Raw genomic sequence first — 20,748 nt, 5'->3', positions numbered from 1 at the left:
TAGAACTGATAGAATCAGAAACATATGAGGTGTGAGAGGAACAAAAGAATTAAAGATGACTCAGAGGTTTTTTGGTCTTACTAACTAAAAGATAAGTTGTCATTCAATTAGAAACCTAATGGAGAAACAGGTTTGGGACATGTGGAATAGTAGATGCCAGTAGACATTCCTCCAGGTGATGTTAATGAGGCAGTTTGATACATAGCAGGTTCTAGAATAATATCTTTTCATTTGAACACTGATGTTGTAGGAACTTGACTCTTATTTATATGAATTAGCCTACAGTATAATTGGTTTCATTACACACTGTTTCACTTAAAGTCACAAAACCCACTGACAACCTTAAGTGAGGATTTACTGTACAAATCAGGAGTTAAGAGGTCCAGGTTAGAGATAACAGTAATGTATAGATAGTATTTGAAGCTATGAACTAGATGAGATCAAGAGAAGAATACAGATGATAAAGTAAGTAAATAATTTTTCTAGTTTTCATTGACTTTAGAGAGAGAGGAAGGGAGAAGGAAGAAGAGAGAAACATCCATTAGTTGCCTCCCACATGCACCCTGACCAAGGATCGAACCGGAAATCTGGGTATGTGTCCTGACAGGGATTTGAACCAGTGACCTTTTTGGTGCATGGGATGATGCCCAACCACCTAAGTCATACTGGCCAGAGTGTAAGTAATTTTTTAAGAGAGAAAGAACCAACTAACCCTGGAGCTCTCCAACATTTAGAGGTTTAAGAACTGAAGAATCAACAAAGGAGATGGAGATGCAACCAGTGAGATATGAGACAAAATCAGGATGATGTCAAGTGAAGAAAATGTTTCAAGGTGAAAAGACCACTTGTGTAGTATATTGCTGATCAGTCAAGCAGACTGAGGATAGATTTAGCAACACAGAAGTCTTTGGTAACCTTGATAAGAAGTTTCTTGTGAGAATAAAAACCCTAAATAAAGTGGGTTCAAACAATAATAAAAACAGGTGGTGCAGAAAACTTCAGGAAGTATTGGTATAAAGGAAGGACAGACCTGGAAGATGGAAATGCTGTTAATAATAGTAGTGTTTTGTTGTTGCTGTTTTTAATATGGGTGAAACAATAGCCTATCTGTAAATAGAAAAAATCTGGTAGAGAAGGAAAAGCTGAACATATAGGAGTGGAAAATTGCTGGAACAATGTTCTTGAATCATCAAGAGAAGATGACACCTACTGTACAAGTGAAGGGTGGCCTTAGAGAGAAGAACAGTTTGTCTATATTGAGAGACAAGGTTGAGGTTTTGGGCACAGATGCAGGTAACTAGGTACATGTAGGACAAGCTCATCAAAATTTGCATGTTTGCTATTTTTTTCTCTCTATTCAATAGGAAGCAACGTTCACAGACTGAAAGCAAAGATAGGGGAGGAGGTGTGGAGGTATGAGGAAAACAGAAGAAATGGAATAGTCATGCAGAAAAATGGAATGAACTATGGAAATATAGTATGACTATGGGGTTAGTGAATATATTATTTAGAGTGAAACTGATAGCATGTCTAGGTTGATTTAATTAACAATGAGATAGCTACTCTATTAAGTGCTACAATAAACTAGTTACTTTTGATGCTAATTTAATTTTCAGAATGACTCTGAAATATGGGTATTATTTAAAAAATAAATTAAAGCTAAGGTTAAATAAATTGTGCAAGATCAAAGAGCTACCAAGTATTCAACTGGCCTTTTGGGTCACATTTTCTTCCAGAAACAAACACTCTACAAAATGAGAATAAGAACCTCGTTGAATAAAATATGTTACAGACTCACACTTTGCCCATTATGATTTTTTACTTCAATGACATACAGTTTTAAAAACGGTTCATTAAAGTGATACTTTAAAGCAGCATAGAGAAAATAAAACATAAATTATCCCTATAGAGAGCATCTTCTACATGGAGTAATACATTCAGGTTAAATCACCTGCACTTACTGTTATTATGTCATGCATATAACAAGATAAGATTTTTTACTCTTTTCTTCTACTACTATATTTTCTTCAGGCTTTATGTTGTTTTCTCTACTTCTGATTCATGGTTTATTTTACTCCACTGGAAAATACAGTTAGTTTTGGCACCTGGCTTCAGACTCTCGTAATTACCAAGTACTTCTATGGACTATACTGCAACAATAAACTGTTTCCAAGGCTCCAAGTTCTGGCAACCTGATTAAATAGGGCAAATCAAAAGAAATTACAGCTTGAAGTTTCACTAGATCTTTGACATTCTATGTAGTGATTTTATGAACTGCTAATTTTAGGTCCCCCACTCCTGTGAGAATGCAAGAAATCAATACAGCACTTCACAGGTATTTCATCCATCATGTCAAGCTCTCCCACTCTCTCACTAGAATTTATGATTAAGTAGCTAATTAACAATCAAGAAGTGGGTAAGCTATGCCAATGGGCAACACTTAGAAGATAATTATGGAAATACTCTATTACCCTTTTTTATATTCCTCCATAAATCCCTTGATTTTAAGGACAAACCATTTTAAAAGCAGCTAGCTTATATATATATACTAGAGGCCTGGTGCACGAAATTTGTGCACATTAAAATGGGATTAATTAGAGGAAATAAGTTAATATTGCTATTTGCCCTTTATCTATAATAGAAGTATCAGAGATAAAGAAAACTAGTAAAATGTATATGAAAACCTTCCTCCTGTCAGAGTCTGGGATGCACCATGGGACCCAGAGTCAAGTCCCCGCCCACCCATATGTGCTTAGAAATCGCGTGAGACCCAGGCCCAGCCGTTCCCCCGTCTTCATTGGAATCGCCTAGAAATTGCGTGGCCCCAGTCCCAGCCTTGTCAAGCCCCACCGGGCAGGGGATGTAGCCTCAGGTCCCCTGGCCCGGCGCCAGGACCGGGGGCATGACCTGAGGTCCCCCAGCCCAGACTGGGGCAGGGGGCATGCCTTGAGGTCCCCCGTCAAGCCCTGCTGGGTGGGGGGCATGGCCTGAGGTCCCCTGTCAAGCCCTACTGGCAGGGGAGTGCAGCCTCAGGTCCCCCATCAAGCCCCGCTGGGTAGGGGGCGCGGCCTGAGTTCCCCTGACCCAGCACTGGGGGTGCACCTTGAGGTCCCCCGTCAAGCCCCGCTGGGTGGGGGGCATGGCCTAAGGTCCCCTGTCAAGCCCAGCCAGGCAGGGGGCGCAGCCTCAGGTCCCTCGGCCTGGTGCTGGGGTGGGGGGTGCGGCCTGAGGGCCCCTAGCCCAGCACCAGGATGGGAAGTGCACCTTGAGGTCCCCGTCAAGCCTCGCCGGATAGGGGGCATGGCCTGAAGTCCCCTGGCCTGGTGCCAAGGCGGGAGGTATGGCCTGAGGTCCCCTGTCAAGCCCAGCCAGGCAGGGGGGCGCAGCCTCAGGTCCCCTGGCCCGGTGCTGGGGCGGGGGGCATGGCCTGAGGTCCCCGAGCCTGACACCAGGGCGGAGGGCGCAGCCTGTGGTCCTCTGGCAAGCCCTTCTGGGTGGGGGCGCGGCCTGAAGTCCCCTGTCAAGCCCTGCTGGGTGGGGGGATATGACCCTGGGTGGGGGCAGGGGAGGGCGTAGCCTCAGGTCCCTGTTGATTGCTCATTAAGGCTCCTTATGGGAACTTGGCTTCAGCTGTGGGTGCAGCCATCTTTGTGACGGAGTGATGGTCAATTAGCATATTCCCTCTTTATTAGATAGGATATAAAATCACTAGAGGCTCAGTGCACAGATTCATGCACTGGTGAGGTCCCTCAGCCTGACCTGTGGGGATTGGGCTGAAACCAGCTCTCTGACACCCCCCAAGGGGTCCCGGATTGCAAGGGCCCAGGCCAGGCCAAGGGACCCCACCGGCCCACAATCGGGGCCAGGGAGGGACCGCAGGAGGGCTCCAGGGCCTGTTCAGCCCATCTCACCCAGTCCCAATCGGCCAGACCCCAGCAGCAAGCTAACCTACTGGCCAGAGTGTCTGCCCCTTGGTGGTCAGTGTGCATGATAGCGACTGGTCAAATGAATGGTCGGACACTTAGCATATTAGGCTTTTACTATATGAGGATTCTGCTTCACAAAGATTCTTTTCCCACTGCAGTGGCAATCTGGTTTTCATCTGAGTAGTGGATTATCCAGGTACAGCTAACTAGATATGTTAGATATAAATTTCATTCATCTTAGCCCATTTAAACAGTGTTAAAATTTATGTTTACAAGAAATGTGTACTTCCTTGAACTTTGAAATTCCCATAATTAGAAATCTTCAGTAAGTACAAATATCCTTTCATTTATTCTAATATTTGCCAAGAGCATGCTATGTACCAGATACTAAGGATAGAACAATGAATGAGACAAAAATCCTGGTTTCATGGAGCTTCCACTTTGGGGGGAATCTCTTGGAATCCAGGATCTAGTATATGCTTGAGCATCATATTCACATATATAACTGGAAATATTCCACAAACAATTCATGTATGTCACAACTTTGCAAGTCCCTCAAATATTCTGAACTGATTCTTGAAAATTACAATTGAGCCAGGCTGGTGTGGCTGTGGTTGAGGTCACTGTTCAATTTCTGGTTGGGGCATATGCCTGGGTATCAGGCTTGATCCTTGGTGGGGGTGTATAGGAGGCAGCCAACTGATGATTCTCTCTCAACATTGATGTTTCTCTCTCTCCCTGAAGTCAATTTTGAAAAGATTAAAAAAGAAATTATAATTGAGCTTGAGCCATAAGATTGAACTGTCTCCCTAATAATATAAATTTTCTCAGAGATTATATCCTCTTGTACCCCAATTCTCCAAAACTGGTTACTTTTTTGGAAGGGGAGGGGGCAATGTATGTTAGGTGTATTAATTTTAAAAAGAAATACAATTGTGAACACGGAAAAGTATTATTTGAAGATATGCCCAAGAGATTTCTACAAGGTTAACAAACTAAATGCTAAAGGGTTTACATTTACATTAAAGAAACATTTGTTCATCCCAGGAGCTCATTCTATGGGGGAGGGAAGGTGAAGACTGATAATAGACACATACAAATAAGCAAGGAAGATTACATGTAGGTCATGATCAGTGCTAGGAATAAAATACATTCAGAGATGTGATAGGGACAAACTACAATTCAGACATCAAAGTCGTTCTAGGTTGTCTTTAAGACTTCCTGACATTTATTTAGAAGATTCTGAGTACCAAAGCCTATCAAACTTACCTAATTTCATTTTTATAGAATTAAGAGCTAATCTGTAAAATCTCTAGCAAAAAATAAAGTACATTATCCATTCAGCAATACATTTGGGGTTAGGTTTTTTATTAGTTATAGTGTGACCAAACAATTTATCACCCAAACTAAAATCCTTTCAAGAGAGAAAAGGGATGTTCTGCTTAGCTGGTGTTGTTCAGTAGATTGAGCATCGTCCCATGCACCAAGAAGTCATTGGTTCAACTTCTGGTCAGGCCACATGCCCAGGTTGTGAGCTTGATCCCCAGTAGGGAGTGTGCAGGAGGCAGCCGATTGATGTTTCTCTCTCAAAATCAATTTTAAAAAACATAATAAAAATATTTTTAAAAAAGGGATGCTCTAATAATTATGCCAGACCACAAGCACAAACAAGGACTTTCCACCAGGGCAAACAAGGCCATATGGTCACCCTAATTATATACCACATCTAACATAACTAGCCAAAATTTCAAGAATATTTTATAGTTCCAGATAAATTTAAATTATAAGTAACTAGAGGCTCGGTGCACGAATTTGTGCATGGGTGGGGTCCTCCGCCTGGCCAGTGATCAGGGGGAGGGACCATGGGAGGTTGGCCGGCTGCAGGAGTTTGGCTGTGGGGGCACACTGACCACCAGGGGCCAAACACCTGACCACCAGAGGGAAGCTCCTGCTTTGTCTGCCCCCTGGTGGTCAGTGTGCATCATAGCTACTGGTCATTCAGTTGCTTAGGCTTGTATATATGTAGATATCAAAGTAAAGGACTTAAATTATAATGTGGACCATATAAACAAAGTGAATCCCTTACTAAATTTAAAGATTTAAATATCTCACACCATACACAAAGTCAATTTCAGGTGCATTGTAGACCTAAATGTGAAAAGACAAAGTGAAACATTTTGAAAAGACCATCAAAGTATATCCATGATCTTAGAAGAGGGGAAAATTCCTGTAAAAAAACAAAGGAAGAAAGGAAGGGAGGGAGTGAAGGAGGGAAGGGAACACTAGCCATAAAGAAAAACAATGATAAACATGTCTGTATCAAAATGAAGAAATTCTCTGTTCACCAAAAGAAACCATTAAGTAACAAAAATTATTTGCATCAAATACACCCAGCAAGAGATTCATATTCAGAAGACCCAACTCTAGAAAAATACATGCATTTCAATAGAAAAATGGTCAAAAAATTTCAAAGGCATTTCATGAAAGATGAAATCCAAATGACCAAGATATGAAAAGGTGTGTACCTCATTTGTAATTAGGGAGATTGAAACCAGGTACAACTACATATCCACCAGATTGACTAGAATTAAAAGATCTGATTCTAAGTATTATTGTTGACTAGAGGCCTGATGCACAAAATTTGTGCATGGGGGGAAGGGATCCCTCAGCCCAGCCTGCACCCTCTCCAATCCGGGACCCCTTGGGGGATGTCTGATTGCCTCTTGCAATCCAAGATCCACTCGCCTGCCTGCCTGCTTGCTAGCCTCTAACCCCTCTGCCTGACTGCCCCTAACCACCTCTGCCTGCCTGACTGCCCCTAACCACCTCTGCCTGCCTGCCTGATCACCCCTAACTGCTCTCCTACTGGCCTGATCACCCGTCTCTGCCCCGCACCCAGGACCTAGGATTCCCTCCTCCGGCCGGTCACAGGCACCCAGGACCCAGGACGCTTTGCCTGCGCTGACCACAGCCGCAGATCGTGGGCGGGCGACTTTGCCTGTGCCACAGCTGCAGGTGCCCAGGACCGCGGGGTGGGTGGCTTGTCCCTCTCCTGGACCACAGGCACAGGCGCAACCACTGGTGCCCGGGACCTCAAGGCGGGCAGCATGGCCCTCTCCCGGGCTGCAGGTGCAGCCGCAGCTGCTGGCACCCGGGACTGTGGGGTGTGCGGCTTGTCCCTCTCCTGAGCCTCAGGCGCAGGCATAGCTGCTGGTTCTCGGGACCGCAGGGCAGGCAGCTTTGTCCCTCTCCTGGGCCACAGCCACGGCCACTGGCGCCCGGGACCATGGGGGTGGGCGGATTGTCCTTCTCCCAGGCCACAGCCTGGCTGGTCCCATTCCTCTCTTGCAAGCTCATTTGTGCCTGGCTAGTCCCCATTCCTCTCTGTGAGCTCATTTGTGCCTGGCTGGTCCCCATTCCTCTCTCCTCAGTGTTGAATGCCTGATCCGTTAAGGTGTGATGACCATTTGCATATTAGCTCTTTATTATATAGGAGGATTATATAGGATGAGGGATGTAGAATAATTAGAACTCTCATATACTAATAACTGGAACAAAAACTAGTAAACAACTACTTTGGAAAACTACTTGGCATTACCTAATAAAGACCATATTCCTCATGACGCTGCAATTCAAAGAATATAACCTCAAGAAAATTACATAAATGTGCATCAGTACACTTAAACACAATGTTCATAAAGGCATTCATTGTTCATAGTAGCCAAAAAACCTGTAAGCAATTTAATCAATTGCAGAATATCCAAAACTGCAGAATAGATGAACCTGTGTTATGATACAACTAGAGGCCCGAAGCACAAAGATTCGTACAAGAGGGCCTTCCTCCCCCTGGCTGCCAGCACTGCCTTCACTCCTTTCCACCTTCCCATGCTGCCCAGAGGCATGTGGAACACCTGCATCATCACCATGGCAACGACACAAGCTTCCCGCTGCCGCTAGGCACCTGTGTATGCAAATTAACCAACCATTTTTTGTTGGGTTAATTTGCATACTCACCCCTGATTGGCTGGTGGGCATCACGAAAGTATGGTCAATTCGCATCTTTCTCTTTTATTAGTGTAGATCAGTGATGGGCAACCTTTTGAGCTTGGTGTGTCAAACTTCGCCAAAAAACTGAGCATAACTTGGGTAGTGTGTCACTTTGAGGAAAAAACATTATTTCGCAAATGTTTCATCCTCAGGAGCAGCAAATGTTTCATCCTCGGCATGTGGCCGCCTCAGCGGCTGCGTGTCATCAGAAATGACACGTATGTCATAGGTTCGCCATCACTGGTGTAGATACTATGTCACAACAAAACCCAAAATGAGAAACAGGGTGGGCAAAAGTAGGTTTACAGTTGTGAGCATGTGAAACCTAAGTATATTCTTTTTGAAAAAAAATATATTTTTATTGATTTCAGAGAGGAAGGAAGAGGGAGAGAGAGAAAGAAACATCAATGATGAAAGAGAATCATTGATTGGTTGCCTCCTGCACACCCCCAACTGGGGATGGAGCCCAAAACTCCGGGCATGTGCCCTTGACCAGAATCGAACCTGGGACTCTTCGGTTCACAGGCCGACACTCTACCCACTGAGCCAAATCAGCTAAGGCCACAAGTTTATTCCTGTATTTATTTTTTATTCTTGTACTAGAGGCCTAGTGTACGAATTTGTGCACCGCCTGGCCTGTGGGATTGGACCGAAACCGGCTCTCCAACATCCTCCAAGGGGTCCCAAGAGGGCACAGGCCAGGCTGAGGGACCTCTCACCGGTGCACGATTGCGGCTGGGGAGGGATAAGGGAGATTGGCCAGCTGGGGAGGGACTGCGGGAGGGCTCCAGGACCTGTCTGGCCCGTGTTGCTCAGTCCTGATTGGCCAGACCCCAGCAGCAAGCTAACCCACTGGTCAGAGCGTCTTCCCCCTGTTGGTCAGTACACGTCACAGTGAGCAGTTGAGCGGCCTTAGCATGTCGTTAGCATATTACACTCTGATTGGTTGAATGGATGACCGGACACTTAGCATGTTAGGCTTTTATTATATAGGGTTATATATTTTCCCATATCAATAACTCTAAACCTACTTTTACAACCCCTTTATATACAAGATAATTCCATGTATGTAAGGTTAAAAAATGGTCAAAACTAAACTCTATTATTTAGGGATATAAACTTCTCAGATAAAACTATAAATGTCAGAATAACATTTTTAAAAATACATATTTTATTGATTTTTTACAGAGAGGAAGAGAGAGGGATAGAGAGTTAGAAACATCGATGAGAGAGAAACATTGATCAGCTGCCTCCTGCACACCCCCTACTGGGGATGTGCCTGCAACCAAGGTACATGCCCTTGATCGGAATCAAACCTGGGACCTTTCAGTCTGCAGGCTGATGCTCTATCCACTGAGCCAAACTGGTTTCGGCCAGAATAACATTTATATCTAGCTTAAGAGGGTGGTAGTCATGATGGGAAGATGCAGGGTGTGAAAGTCTTCTCAGATGTCGGCAATGTCTGTTTTGCCCTGGGTGGTATTTACAAGGTTCTCTGTTTCAAAATACTGCCCTGTTGGGACCTGCATACAGAATGTTGTATCATGTTCCTAGAAAGAAATCTAAGGAATGGCTACCACATTGCAACCAGCAGTGGTGACAACACCTGCAAAGAATGGGACCTTTGACAGCGGCGTTGCATCTATATCACCCATGCTCATCAAAACTTAGTGACTGGCCCTAACTGGTTTGGCTCAGCAGATAGAGTGTCGGCCTGTGGACTAAAGGGTGCCCGGTTCGATTCCAGTCAAGGGCATGTACCTTGGTTGCGGGCACATCCCCAGTAGGGGGTGTGCAGGAGGCAGTTGATCGATGTTTCTAACTCTCTATCCTTCTCCCTTCCTCTCTGTAAAAAAAAAAAAAAAAAAAAAAAAATCAATAAAATATATTTTATTAGTAAAACAAACAAACAAACAAACAAAACACAAACAAACTTAGTGACTGGTGTCAAGTTTGAGCCTATCCATGGGAATTTCTTGCTCACTGGTACCTATACGTAATAACACACCCAAGATCTGGACCCATCCAAGCTGGTTCCCACTGAAGACTTTGGCTGGCCATGAAGGCAAAGTGATGGGCCTCATTTCTTCTAATGGGCAGCTTATAGCCACTTGCTCATATGACAGGACCTTCAAGCTCTGGATGGCTGAATAGTCACGGCCATAGAAAAAGGACTCAAATCTCAAGCTCCCCCTTAAGAGCCATTTTGTTCTATCATGTTTGCTGCCAATTACCATGTATAGACCCTCAGTAGTAGATTGGATTTCTATGTCAGCCCCTACTTCAATCAGGCAGCCCAGTTCCTGGGTGCTGGTGAAACCCTTTCATGCTTGAATTTTAATTTCATCTTCAAGCCCTGCCAGTAACTCTGTAAACAATTGTTTTTATTAATCTTTTGTTTGAACACCCTGTTGCCTTCCTCACAGCACTCATGATTGTGGCTAGCTCCATTTTTAATTCTTGGAACTTGGCTTTCTATTTCATGGTACATGCTTCAGGACTACATGTGACCCAGGGAGCAAGGTGGCTGGACTGCAGTCTGGGAGCCCTCGAATAAAAGAGGCACATCTCACCACACTCTGTAAATAATGCCTGACAGAGCAAGAACCTTTCCTCTGCCTTGAGAATGGGAGGTGAAGAGGTAGACCCACAGCGATGCTCAGAGTTATGCGTACTCATCCTGTTGACTTCACTTGGAATGGTACCTGCAGCAGGGAGCTTCAGGAAGCTCAGAACTGAACATTTGTCTTGTTGGAAAATGTCTCCCATTTTTCTTTGAAGTTTGGCATCTTCGTGTTACCCCAAAGCTAGACCATTGTGTTGAGATTCAATGAAATTTTTAGAAAGTTAAAAAACAAACAAAAAACTGCCCAGCCTATTTGGCTCAGTGGCTGAGCATCCACCTATAAACCAGGAAGTCACAGTTTGAATCTTGGTCAGGGCACATGTGAGGTTATGGGCTCAATCCCAGTGTGCAGCATGCAGGAGGCAGCCAGCCAATGATTCTCTCTCATCATTGATGTTTCTGTCTCTCTCTGAAATCAGTAAGATATATTTTTAATTTTTCTTCTTTTTTTTAATGTATCATTTCAACATGTGTGGTTATATTTCCAAATAAAAAAAGGAAAATACTCTCCTCAGAAGGAATAAAAACAAAATTAACATCTTAAAGAAAATTTTAAGACTGTTACTCAAAGAGATTAACTCAATCTATAGTTTAAAAAAAGTAATCGGGATCTCTAACTCCAAATGCATACTGTTTCCTAAACTCTACGAATAAACTTTGGACTTTAATGTTAGAATGCCATTCTTCAGGCAAATTTTGAAAAAGGTGGAATTTCAGATATTAAATTACTCAAGAAGTCATACAAATCCTATATAATTTTAATATCAAAATTATAATTTTGAAACTTGAAATAAGTCTCCAGTGTTGACTGGGAAGTTATATAGCAACTTAAGATTAGATACTGCTAAGTAGAATAATCGGTATACCAAGATTTGATAATTCCAGTTTTTGCAAACAATTAAATTCCCAAACATATTAAATACTCATATTGATTTTTAAAAAGCATACATTATATATGTAGGATTAAATATCAAAGTCATATAAATTAAATTATTAAAAATCTTTTTATTGTACTTATACCACATTTCTTAAGTCATGATACAAGGAACAAATTATGTTTTGCACATGATTTAACTATTACAGATTAATAAGATGTTTATTGAATCTAGAAGCTATTGAAAAGACAATTAAAAAATGTGGGCCATTAACAAAATACAGACTTTTTAGATTCTTGTATATAAGAGTATATTCATAGATTTTTTTAAAAAACTGGAGTTAATACATTAGAAATCTTAAAAATGTATAGATCTTTTCTTTGCAAAGAGTAAAGGTGGCACAGTCAACTGAGTAAGTCACTAAACTAACAAGATACCTTAAAATCCAGATTAGGTAAAACAGTGGTTTTTAAAAAGTTATGAACCACTTTATTAAGGACTACTTTTTGCATCAAGAATATTAGAGAGCCTGTTTCATAATTTCATAAAGACATTAAAACTAAAACATTATACAGCTAAATATCATCTGGGGGTATAAAATGTCAAGAACAGAAAACAAAATAAGACTCCTTACCAGGTAAAAAATTTGCCCCAATACTAGTGCTATTAAAAAGGGATCTACCAGAGCATCCCAAACTGTCATTAAACATTTGTTTGACAATATGAAGTTACTCTCCTACCAGTTAAAAGATGAAATGTTTTAAAACAGATTTAGAAATTTTCTTCCTATCCCCGGACCTCCCCTACCGAGCTTCTTATTCCATCAGTCTACCAGACGTGCTGTGAAAAATTGTGCTTCCCTCTCACAAGTATGCCAAACTTGTGAGATTTCTTTTATGATGAAGAGCTAAAAAAAAGTTTATTTTCTTCTGGTTTCCTGACGGAAAGAAGGCTCAGAGCGCGTGAAACGGAAACAAAAATCCACACACACACACACACACACACACACACACACACACACACACACACACTGTGGCTCTGCTAAAGACTACAGGTAGGACACCTTCTTCAACACCCCAAACGCCCTGTCCCAGCGAGCCTTCACAGGGGTGGGTCAGCGCCCACGGACCACTCACAGCCGCCTCTGGAACAGGGGTCCCGGGTCAAAGCTTGAACCCTCCTCCCCACAAGGTTTCAGAAACAAGGTCAATGCGAGTGCAGCAAGCATTTTTAAAGAGATGGTTGCACAACAGGCTTAGGGAAGGATTCCGGTTTAACAGGTAAATCCTACATAGGAGACAAGAGGGATGTGATCTGCTCGAGACTGTCTGCATCACAGCACAAACCCACCAAAGTTTTTTTAGCACATTACTTCGAGTTCACCCGAGGACTAAAGGACTATCGCAACAAACTGAAATCGAGGACGTGAGAAAAATGGTGCTTGTAGAATTAAGAACTCAGCACTCAATTCAAGCGAGGCGGAAAAATTCGTTGACTACTCGGGCTTTTGTTTCGTGCTGAGACGACAGACCACCGAATTTCCGAGTTGGAAGACACGTCTCTCCGCGTTCTCCTGCCCGTTCTGGGGGCTTCAGGGCCGCTCGCCCGCCCGCCCCGCTCTCGGTCGCGTAGTTCCCGGATGGAAGCCACGGACCTCGGCGGTGGAAGCCAGGGAGTCCTGGGGGAGGCCGCGGCCGGACGCGCCACGCCAGGGCCCGGTAGCGGCCTCCCCGGAGGACGGTGGAGGGGGACAGGGATGGGAGCGAGGAGGCCGCAAACCGAGAGCAGAGCGCAGCCCTGATTGGGCGCAAGGCCCGACACCCCACCCCGGAGTACCTTTGGCGAGAGCTACGGTGGAGTTCTCGGTGTCGATGGTGTAGAGGATGCCCTCGTAGCGGATCTCCGCCTTGGAGATAAGGCTGATCTTGCTGCCGATGTAAGGGGTGCCCCCACTCATGGCGCCGCCGCCGCTCTAGGCCGCTGGCAGAAAGGCAGATCCCACGCCGCGGTCGCCGCTCTGCACTCCCGCTCGCTCCGCCGGTGCCTACAGCAGCTGCCTCAGACCCAACATGGCGGCGGCGCCGACTCCGCTACCCTCCCCCAGCCTTCCGCCCTCAAGCCGCGGCGCGGCGGCGGCGGCGGCGGCAGCGGCGGCGGCAGTAGCGGCGGCGGCGCGGGGCATGCTGGGCCAGTGAGGCCGGGCTCTCGCGAGACTCGGCTGGCTGCGTGAGGCTCCGCAGTTCGCCGTGGATTCTGTTGTCCGGATAGCACCCCTGGACCTGGTCTAGTGGGGTCCTGTGTGGGCCGCCTGAGAGGCGTTTGAGGAGAGGCGAAGTGCTTCCTGGCGCCGAGACACCACCGTGGGTGCGCGCGGCCCTGTTGACCTCAGGTGTGGCCTTCACTGTTTCCCTACCCGTTGTATCTTGTCTTTGCAAAGGCTGATCCCTCTGCCTGAAAGTGACCCACCCGCCTCCATACTCCTGACGATCTCATTTAAGACCCAATCCTTTCCCCGTGGAGGCAACTGGATCCCTAACAGAGGTCCCATGGCCCCATTACAGCATCCACCGCCCAATGAGCTCCCCCAACCCCAACGCGTACCCCCCAACCCTGGCCTGGAGCTGGGATTCTGTCCATACTTTCAGATGGTCCCATTCCGGCTCTTAGCTTTCAAAACCATTGAGTGTTTTTTAAAAAAATATACATTTTTAAAAATTGATTTCAGAGAGGGAGAGAGTGATAGAAACATCAATGATGAGAGAGAGAGAGAGAAACATTGATCGGCTGCCTCCTACACACCCCCTACTGGGGTTCAAGCCGGCAACATGGGCATATGCCCTTGACTGGAATCAAACCTGGGACCCTTCAGTCCGCAGGCCTAGCTCTATCCACTAAGCCAAACTGGCTAGGGCCCATTGAGTATTTGCAGCTTTGAACAATTATATCAACTCAGGATTCATATAAAAAACAGACTCAACCTCAGTTGGATGTCTTAAATGGCAGCTTTGTGTCTCCAAAACCTTACTCCCGATTTCCTCTCCAAATCTAACCTTTATTGTAATCCATTGAGGTGTGAAAACGAATAAAGGAAAACCTCATTCAAAGTGGAGAGGGGAAGCCCTGAAATGTAGTTCTCTGGAAGCTACTTTACAAATCTGGTCATAAAGAAGTTTATTTTGCTACCCCAGTAGGAGTAAGGGAGGTTTTTCTCCTAATCCAGCAACAGCCGGGCTAATGAGAAACCACCACACTCAGCCAATGTGAAGCCCCCATTACCCGGAATTTTCACTCTCCTCCAAAGGACTTTTGCGTAGGACCGCCCACCTAATCTAACCACTTCTCACCATCTCCACCCCTACTTCTCTGTGACATGCTACCATTATTCTGGCCAGGATTATTGCAATAGCCTAAAATGTCCCTCAACTTCTGTCCTTGCCCCCAATAGTTTATTCTCAACACAGCAGCCAGAGGGATATTGTTAAAATCTAAGTTAAATCATGTCCCTCCTCGCTCACTATTCCTCTCCCCAACGAATCCATGCCACACGGAGTAAAAGCCAGACTCTTTACTTTGTCTTATAAAGGCATACATGATTTAGCTCCTGGTTACCCTACTTCCCATTCTATTTCAGCCACCCCTTCTTTTCCCAGAGCTTTCACAATTCATTCAGAATTCTGCTCAAGTGTCACCTCCAGAGAAGACTTTCCTTACTGTCCTACTTAAAGTAAGGATACCTTGCCCTGCCCGGTGAGGCTAAGTTGGTTGGATTTCCTCCTGTGCACCAAAAGGTTGCCAGTTTCCCCCCCCCCCCCCCACCCCTTCTCCCTTCCTCTCTCTCTAAAAATCAATAAATATAAAATGAGAACACCTGCATCGTTCAACATCCCCTTACTCAGCTTGCCTTTTCTTCAAAGCATTTATCTCTCCCCAATATGTCTATTTAATTATTTCCGAGTGTCTTCTCCTTCACTAGAATGTAAATGTTTTGAGGCAGGGCCTTAGTTTTGGTCACTGCTGGATGGTCAGGACTGAGTACAGTGCCTGGCACAGGGCGGTTGCTTAGTAAATGGCTGCATGAATGAACAGTTAGAGGAAGGCAGAGCATAGGCAGGATGTCTGGTAAGCTGAGTGAAAAAATGGTGAAAAGTCTGGCAACTCTGAGAAGGGGAAGAAGAAGAGAAGAGGAAGCACTAGGAGCTGTGTTGGGGCTGATACACAGTGGCTGCAAAGGAAGGCTGTGAAATATCTGCTTAAGTGCAAGGTTGCTGCTAGGGAGTTGAACTCTTATTTCTGTTCTTTCCTCCCCCTTCCAGGCCTGGAACCTAGTTAACCTTCCCATGCTTGCCAGGTGAGCTCATCTTTTTCCATCTATAAGCTGAGAGTTCCTAAATTTACATCTTTGTTCCAAATCTTCTGACTTCCAGAGTCACATTAACTATATGCAATAACTAGATGCAATTACTTTGGTGTCCCACTTGCACTTCCAACTCAACGTGTTCAGTATTATCTACTTCTACTCTCCTCCTTCCCCAAAATAAACCTGTTCTTTATCCATGCTCCCCATCCCCATAACTGATTTCAGGACTCACCCAGGAGTCCAATCCTGAAACCAAGAGTCCTTATATACTTACACCCAATCAGTCATCAATCTTGGTGAGTCTACTTTATGTTTTGTAATTCATGGTTTCCTGCACCCTAGGGCACCAGAAACTATGCCTACATGCATCTGATCAGTGTGGTAGCCCATAGTGTATTATCTATGTGACTCTTCAATTTATGTGCTAAAAAAAAAGTTGAGAACTGTGATACATTTCACCACCAGAAAAACAACTTCCTGGGGTGGGGGGTGGGGGGGCAAGAAGAGATTAACCAAAGAATTTATATGCATACTAGAGGTCCAGTGCACGAAATTTGTGCATAGGTAGGGTCCCTAGTGGCTGCCAGCTGCTGACTGCCAGCCGAGGCCTCCTTTCCTACCCGCCTTGGCCTGGCGCCACCTGCTCACCTGCTCCACCATCCCACTGTGGTCCCACTCTCCTTGGGGCCCATTGGGGCTGGCAGCGCCTGCACTGCTGCCCACTGCAGCATCACATTGCCGATGCCGGCCATGCAGCATCACATTGCCGATGCCCGCCATGTTCCGTGCTGCCCCCTGGTGGTCAGTGCATGTCTAACTCCCAGTGGTCGAACTCCCGCCCATGGGGACAATTTGCATATTAGCCTTTTATTATATAGGATAGGATATGCATAACCCTTGGACAGACAATAGTGCAGTGAAAGCCTGGGATAGGGGTGTGAGTGGAGTGGACAGGGTCAATAGGGGGGGAAAAAGAGCACATCTGTAATACTTCCAACAATAAAGGTAAATTTAAAAAACACACAATTTCCTCTCATTGAATGTTTTCAGCAAAAGATGCTCTAGAATTTTTACATTGGAGTGGTTAAGAAGAGGCAATCTAGTTGGAAGGGGAGACAGGAAGGATTGGAGGCTTGTCCAAAGCAAATGATCTAGCCAGTACACTGTTTTTTGTTTTGCTTACATTTGTCTTTGCTTGGTGAGACGGGAGTGGCTGATGGAGAATATGGCAGAAACAAGGCTCCTGCTCCTCACTATATTTTGGTGTGGTTGCTGTTATTCACTGTAACTCCTGCATGCCTGAGGCTGTGGTCACAATTAAATAAGTGCTTCCCAGAACATAAATCTCACTCTTCCTCTTCTACTCTCCTTCATTTCTGGTTTGATATGAAAGACTATCCTATCTCCACTTGACAGGCAAGATTAATAGTCACCCTTGTTCTATAGATAAAAATTAGCTCAGAATAGATCAAAGACTAAATGTCTGAATTAAAAATATAAAACTCTTAGAAGAAAACATTGGAGTAAATCTTTGTGACCTGAACTAGGCAAATGCTTTCTTAGATATAGCACCAAAAACTTAAGCAACCAAATAAAAACAGGTAAATTGGACTTGATAAAAAGTTAAAACCTTTGTGCTTCAAAGGATATTATATAGAAAGTGAAAAGACAACCCACAAAATGAGAGAAAATATTTTCAAATTAAAGCAAGCATGATTTGCAAATCTGATAAGGGACTTATGTGCAGAATATATAAAGCATTCTTAATCAACAATAAAAACACAAATTAAGTTGCCTAATTTAAAAATGGGTACAGGATTTGTATGGACATCTCACCAGAGAAGATATTTAAATGACTAAATAAACAAAGGAAAATATGCTTAACATCATTAATCATTAGAGAAATGCAAATCAAAAACACAATAAGATACCACTTTATACCTACTAGGATGGCTAGAATTAAAAAGACAAAGTGTTAGGATGTGGAGAAATTGAAATCCTCACATATTGCTCATGGGAATATAAAATAATGCAGGCAATTTGGAAAAAAGTTGGACAGTTTCTCAAAAAGTTGAACATAGAGTTACCATATGATGCAATTATTCCATTCCTAGATATATTCTCAAGGAAACTGACCCCCCCTAACCCCCCCCCCAAAAAAAAATAATTGGACATAGCTGTTTAAAGCAACATACTAGCTAATAAAAGAGTAATATTAAAATTGACCGTACCTCTGCCCACCTGCCAATCAGGAGCGATTATGCAAATTAACCCAACCAAGATGGCTGCGCCACAGAGCGAGCAGGAGGCTTGGGTTTCCCCGGCAATGGAGGAAGCCAAGTTCCTGGCCTGCCCTGGCCTCTGCTGAAGACTACAAAGTTTCAATTATAGAAGATAAATAAATCCCAGATACCAGGGCCTCCGCTTGGATCGCCGGGGTGTGTGGCCGGCCTGAAAACCACCACAGGCCCCTTGTCCAGGCCGCCCCACACCCCAAGGGAACCCCCACCCTGATCCGGGACACCCTTCAGGGCAAACCAGCTGGCCCCCACCTGTGCACCAGGCCTCTATCCTATCTAATAAAAGAGTAATATGCAAATTGACTGTCAGTCCAACACACAAGATGGCTGCCCCCATGTGGATACAAGCTGGCCGCCATAAGATGGCCAGCAGGGGAGGGCAGTTGGGAGGGACCAGGTCTGAAAGGGAGGGCATTTGGGGGCAATCAAGCCCGCAGGGGAGGGCAGTTAGGAGTGACCAGGCCAGCAAAGGAGAGAAGTTGTGGACAACTAGTCCTGCAGGGAAGGGCAGTTGAGGGGGACCCAGGCCTTCAGGGGAGAGCAGTTGGGGGGAACCAGGCCTGCAGGAGAGGGCAGTTAGGGGCAATCAGGCTGGCAGGGGAGCAGTTAGGCATCAATCAGCTGGCAGGGGAGTGGTTAGGGGGGATCAGGCTGGCAGGCAGAAGCAGTTAGGAGCAATCAGGAAGGCAGGCAGGCGAGCAGTTGGGAACCAGCAGTCCTGGATTGTGAGAGGGATGTCCGACTGGATCGGGCATTCGGACATCCCTCGAGGGGTCCCAGATTGGAGAGGGTGCAGGCTGGGTTGAGGGACAACCCCCCCCCCCCATGCACGAATTTCACGCACCAGGCCTCTAGTTATTTATAAAGTTTCAATGATAGAAGATAAATAAATTCTAGGCCCAGAATTTATCTTCTATCATTGGGCAGGCCTGGTCCCTCCCAATTGCCCTCCCCTGCTGGCCATCTTGTGTCCACATGGGGGCAGGATCTTTGACCACATGGAGGAAGCCATCTTGTGTGTTGGAGTGATGGTCAATCTGCATATTACTCTTTTATTAGATAGGATAGAGGCCTGGTGCATGGGTGGGGGCCAGCTGGTTTGCCCTGAAGGGTGTCCAGGATCAGGGTGGGGTTCCCTTGGGGTGTGGGGCGGCCTGGGCGAGTGTTAGGTCCAGCCTGACAGGTTGAACCGGGCTGAGGTAGGGAGGTGGGATTTGAGAAAAGGAAGAATAAGAGAAAAAACAGCAAGAGAAACAACAGCGGGATCAGGAGGTCTATGAGACTTCGAGAGTCTGTAGCACCGTTTATTATTGTGTAATGCCTTTTATACATAAGACACTAAGCAGGGGATCAATCAAGAGGAAAACATTCTTTGTTCTTCTAAAGTCACTAATGGAGGGATAAGTTGAAGGACAAGTTCTTGTTACAATAAATTTCACTAATACCTTAATCAATAAAGTAATTTAAAAAAATAAAAATAAATAAATCTCACTAATTGGATACATATTTCTTGGTACAGTAAATCAGGCAGATTCTCAGTAAATAGTTACAGACTTCTTGGCAAGCCATGAAAGGGTTGCTCTCATTCTACTGACAGCAGTCATATAAACAAACCTGGGAAAGCTTTGTAGGTAGGGGCTGCTCTCATTATACTGATTAATTGCCATCCAAACAGGCCTGGGAAAACTGTGTAGGTAGGGGGCCAGCCTTGCTAGCCCCTTCAGGTGCAAGGAACATGTCACCTTACACCTGCTCTCCAACAGATCCCCCTTTTTTGTTTTTTAGGCTACTAATAATAAAAGTAAAATTTAAATATTAATAATAAAGCTCTAATATTAAAACAATGCCAATGTAAAACCAAACTATATACATGTCATCATTTTCAAAACTTGAATGTCAAGAGCAAAACTCTGGCTGTTAAATAATAACAAAACAATAAGAGACAAATTAAAACTATGGACATATTAATATTTTTAGCTACTAAATGAAAGAAAGTCTCTTGTGCTGCTGGTGTATATTTACTTAGAGTCCTTGGACTTGGCTGCACAAGACTTTGCAGAAGACTGGCAGCTAACAGATGCTAGTATGAGCAGGAACATGATTGAAAAAGTAGCTTCAACTTCTTGCTTTTCCATAATCTGCTGCACTTGAGTCGTTAACTTCTTTAGATGACTCTATGTTGGTACTTCAGTCCCTTGCGTAGCTTTTAGTTTTCTTCCTCTGCTTTGCTGTCATTAGGGCAGTACTTAGTCCTTTTGAGTGAAGGGACACAGGAGCTTGTCTGAGTCTATTGTGGTGACGGACGTAATGCTCTGGCACCCGAATTGTCTGCATTGCTCCTTCTGGAAAGATATAAAACACAACCTCTTCCCCACATTATTACTGAATCTGATAAAACTCTTTTCTGGTTTATGCTTCCTTCCACCTAGCTGACTCGGTGGAGGCTATTGTATAGGAGGCCTGATGCCTTTCACCTGCTGTATGATCCTCTGTATCATAGTTTAAAAATTTTTAAAGTCTAAAAAGCATGACTGAGCTTCTCTTGAGGTGACACATAACATCTGACTCCCCCTTTTTTGTTTTTTAGTAAATGATTTTAAGAGTACGATTGGCTCTT

At 44.5% G+C, this 20,748-nt stretch overlaps 1 protein-coding gene across 2 annotated transcripts in view; it reads right to left on the bottom strand.

The window, feature by feature from the left end:
• LSM14A (LSM14A mRNA processing body assembly factor) overlaps positions 1-13,635 on the bottom strand; it is an 84,511-nt gene extending 70,876 nt beyond the window's left edge. For both annotated transcript variants that reach the window (XM_079800422.1, XM_079800421.1), the window contains exon 1: positions 13,311-13,635. In XM_079800422.1, the coding sequence (XP_079656548.1) occupies positions 13,311-13,431 (121 nt within the window). In that variant the 5' untranslated portion in view covers positions 13,432-13,635. The remainder of the gene's footprint in view (positions 1-13,310) is intronic.
• Positions 13,636-20,748: the final 7,113 nt, after the last annotated feature.

This window comes from Cnephaeus nilssonii (assembly GCF_951640355.1).
Source record: "Cnephaeus nilssonii genome assembly, chromosome: 20".
Taxonomy (NCBI): domain Eukaryota; kingdom Metazoa; phylum Chordata; class Mammalia; order Chiroptera; family Vespertilionidae; genus Cnephaeus; species Cnephaeus nilssonii.
Note: the sequence above shows the minus strand (reverse complement) of the source record. Positions and strands in the feature narration are given on the sequence as shown.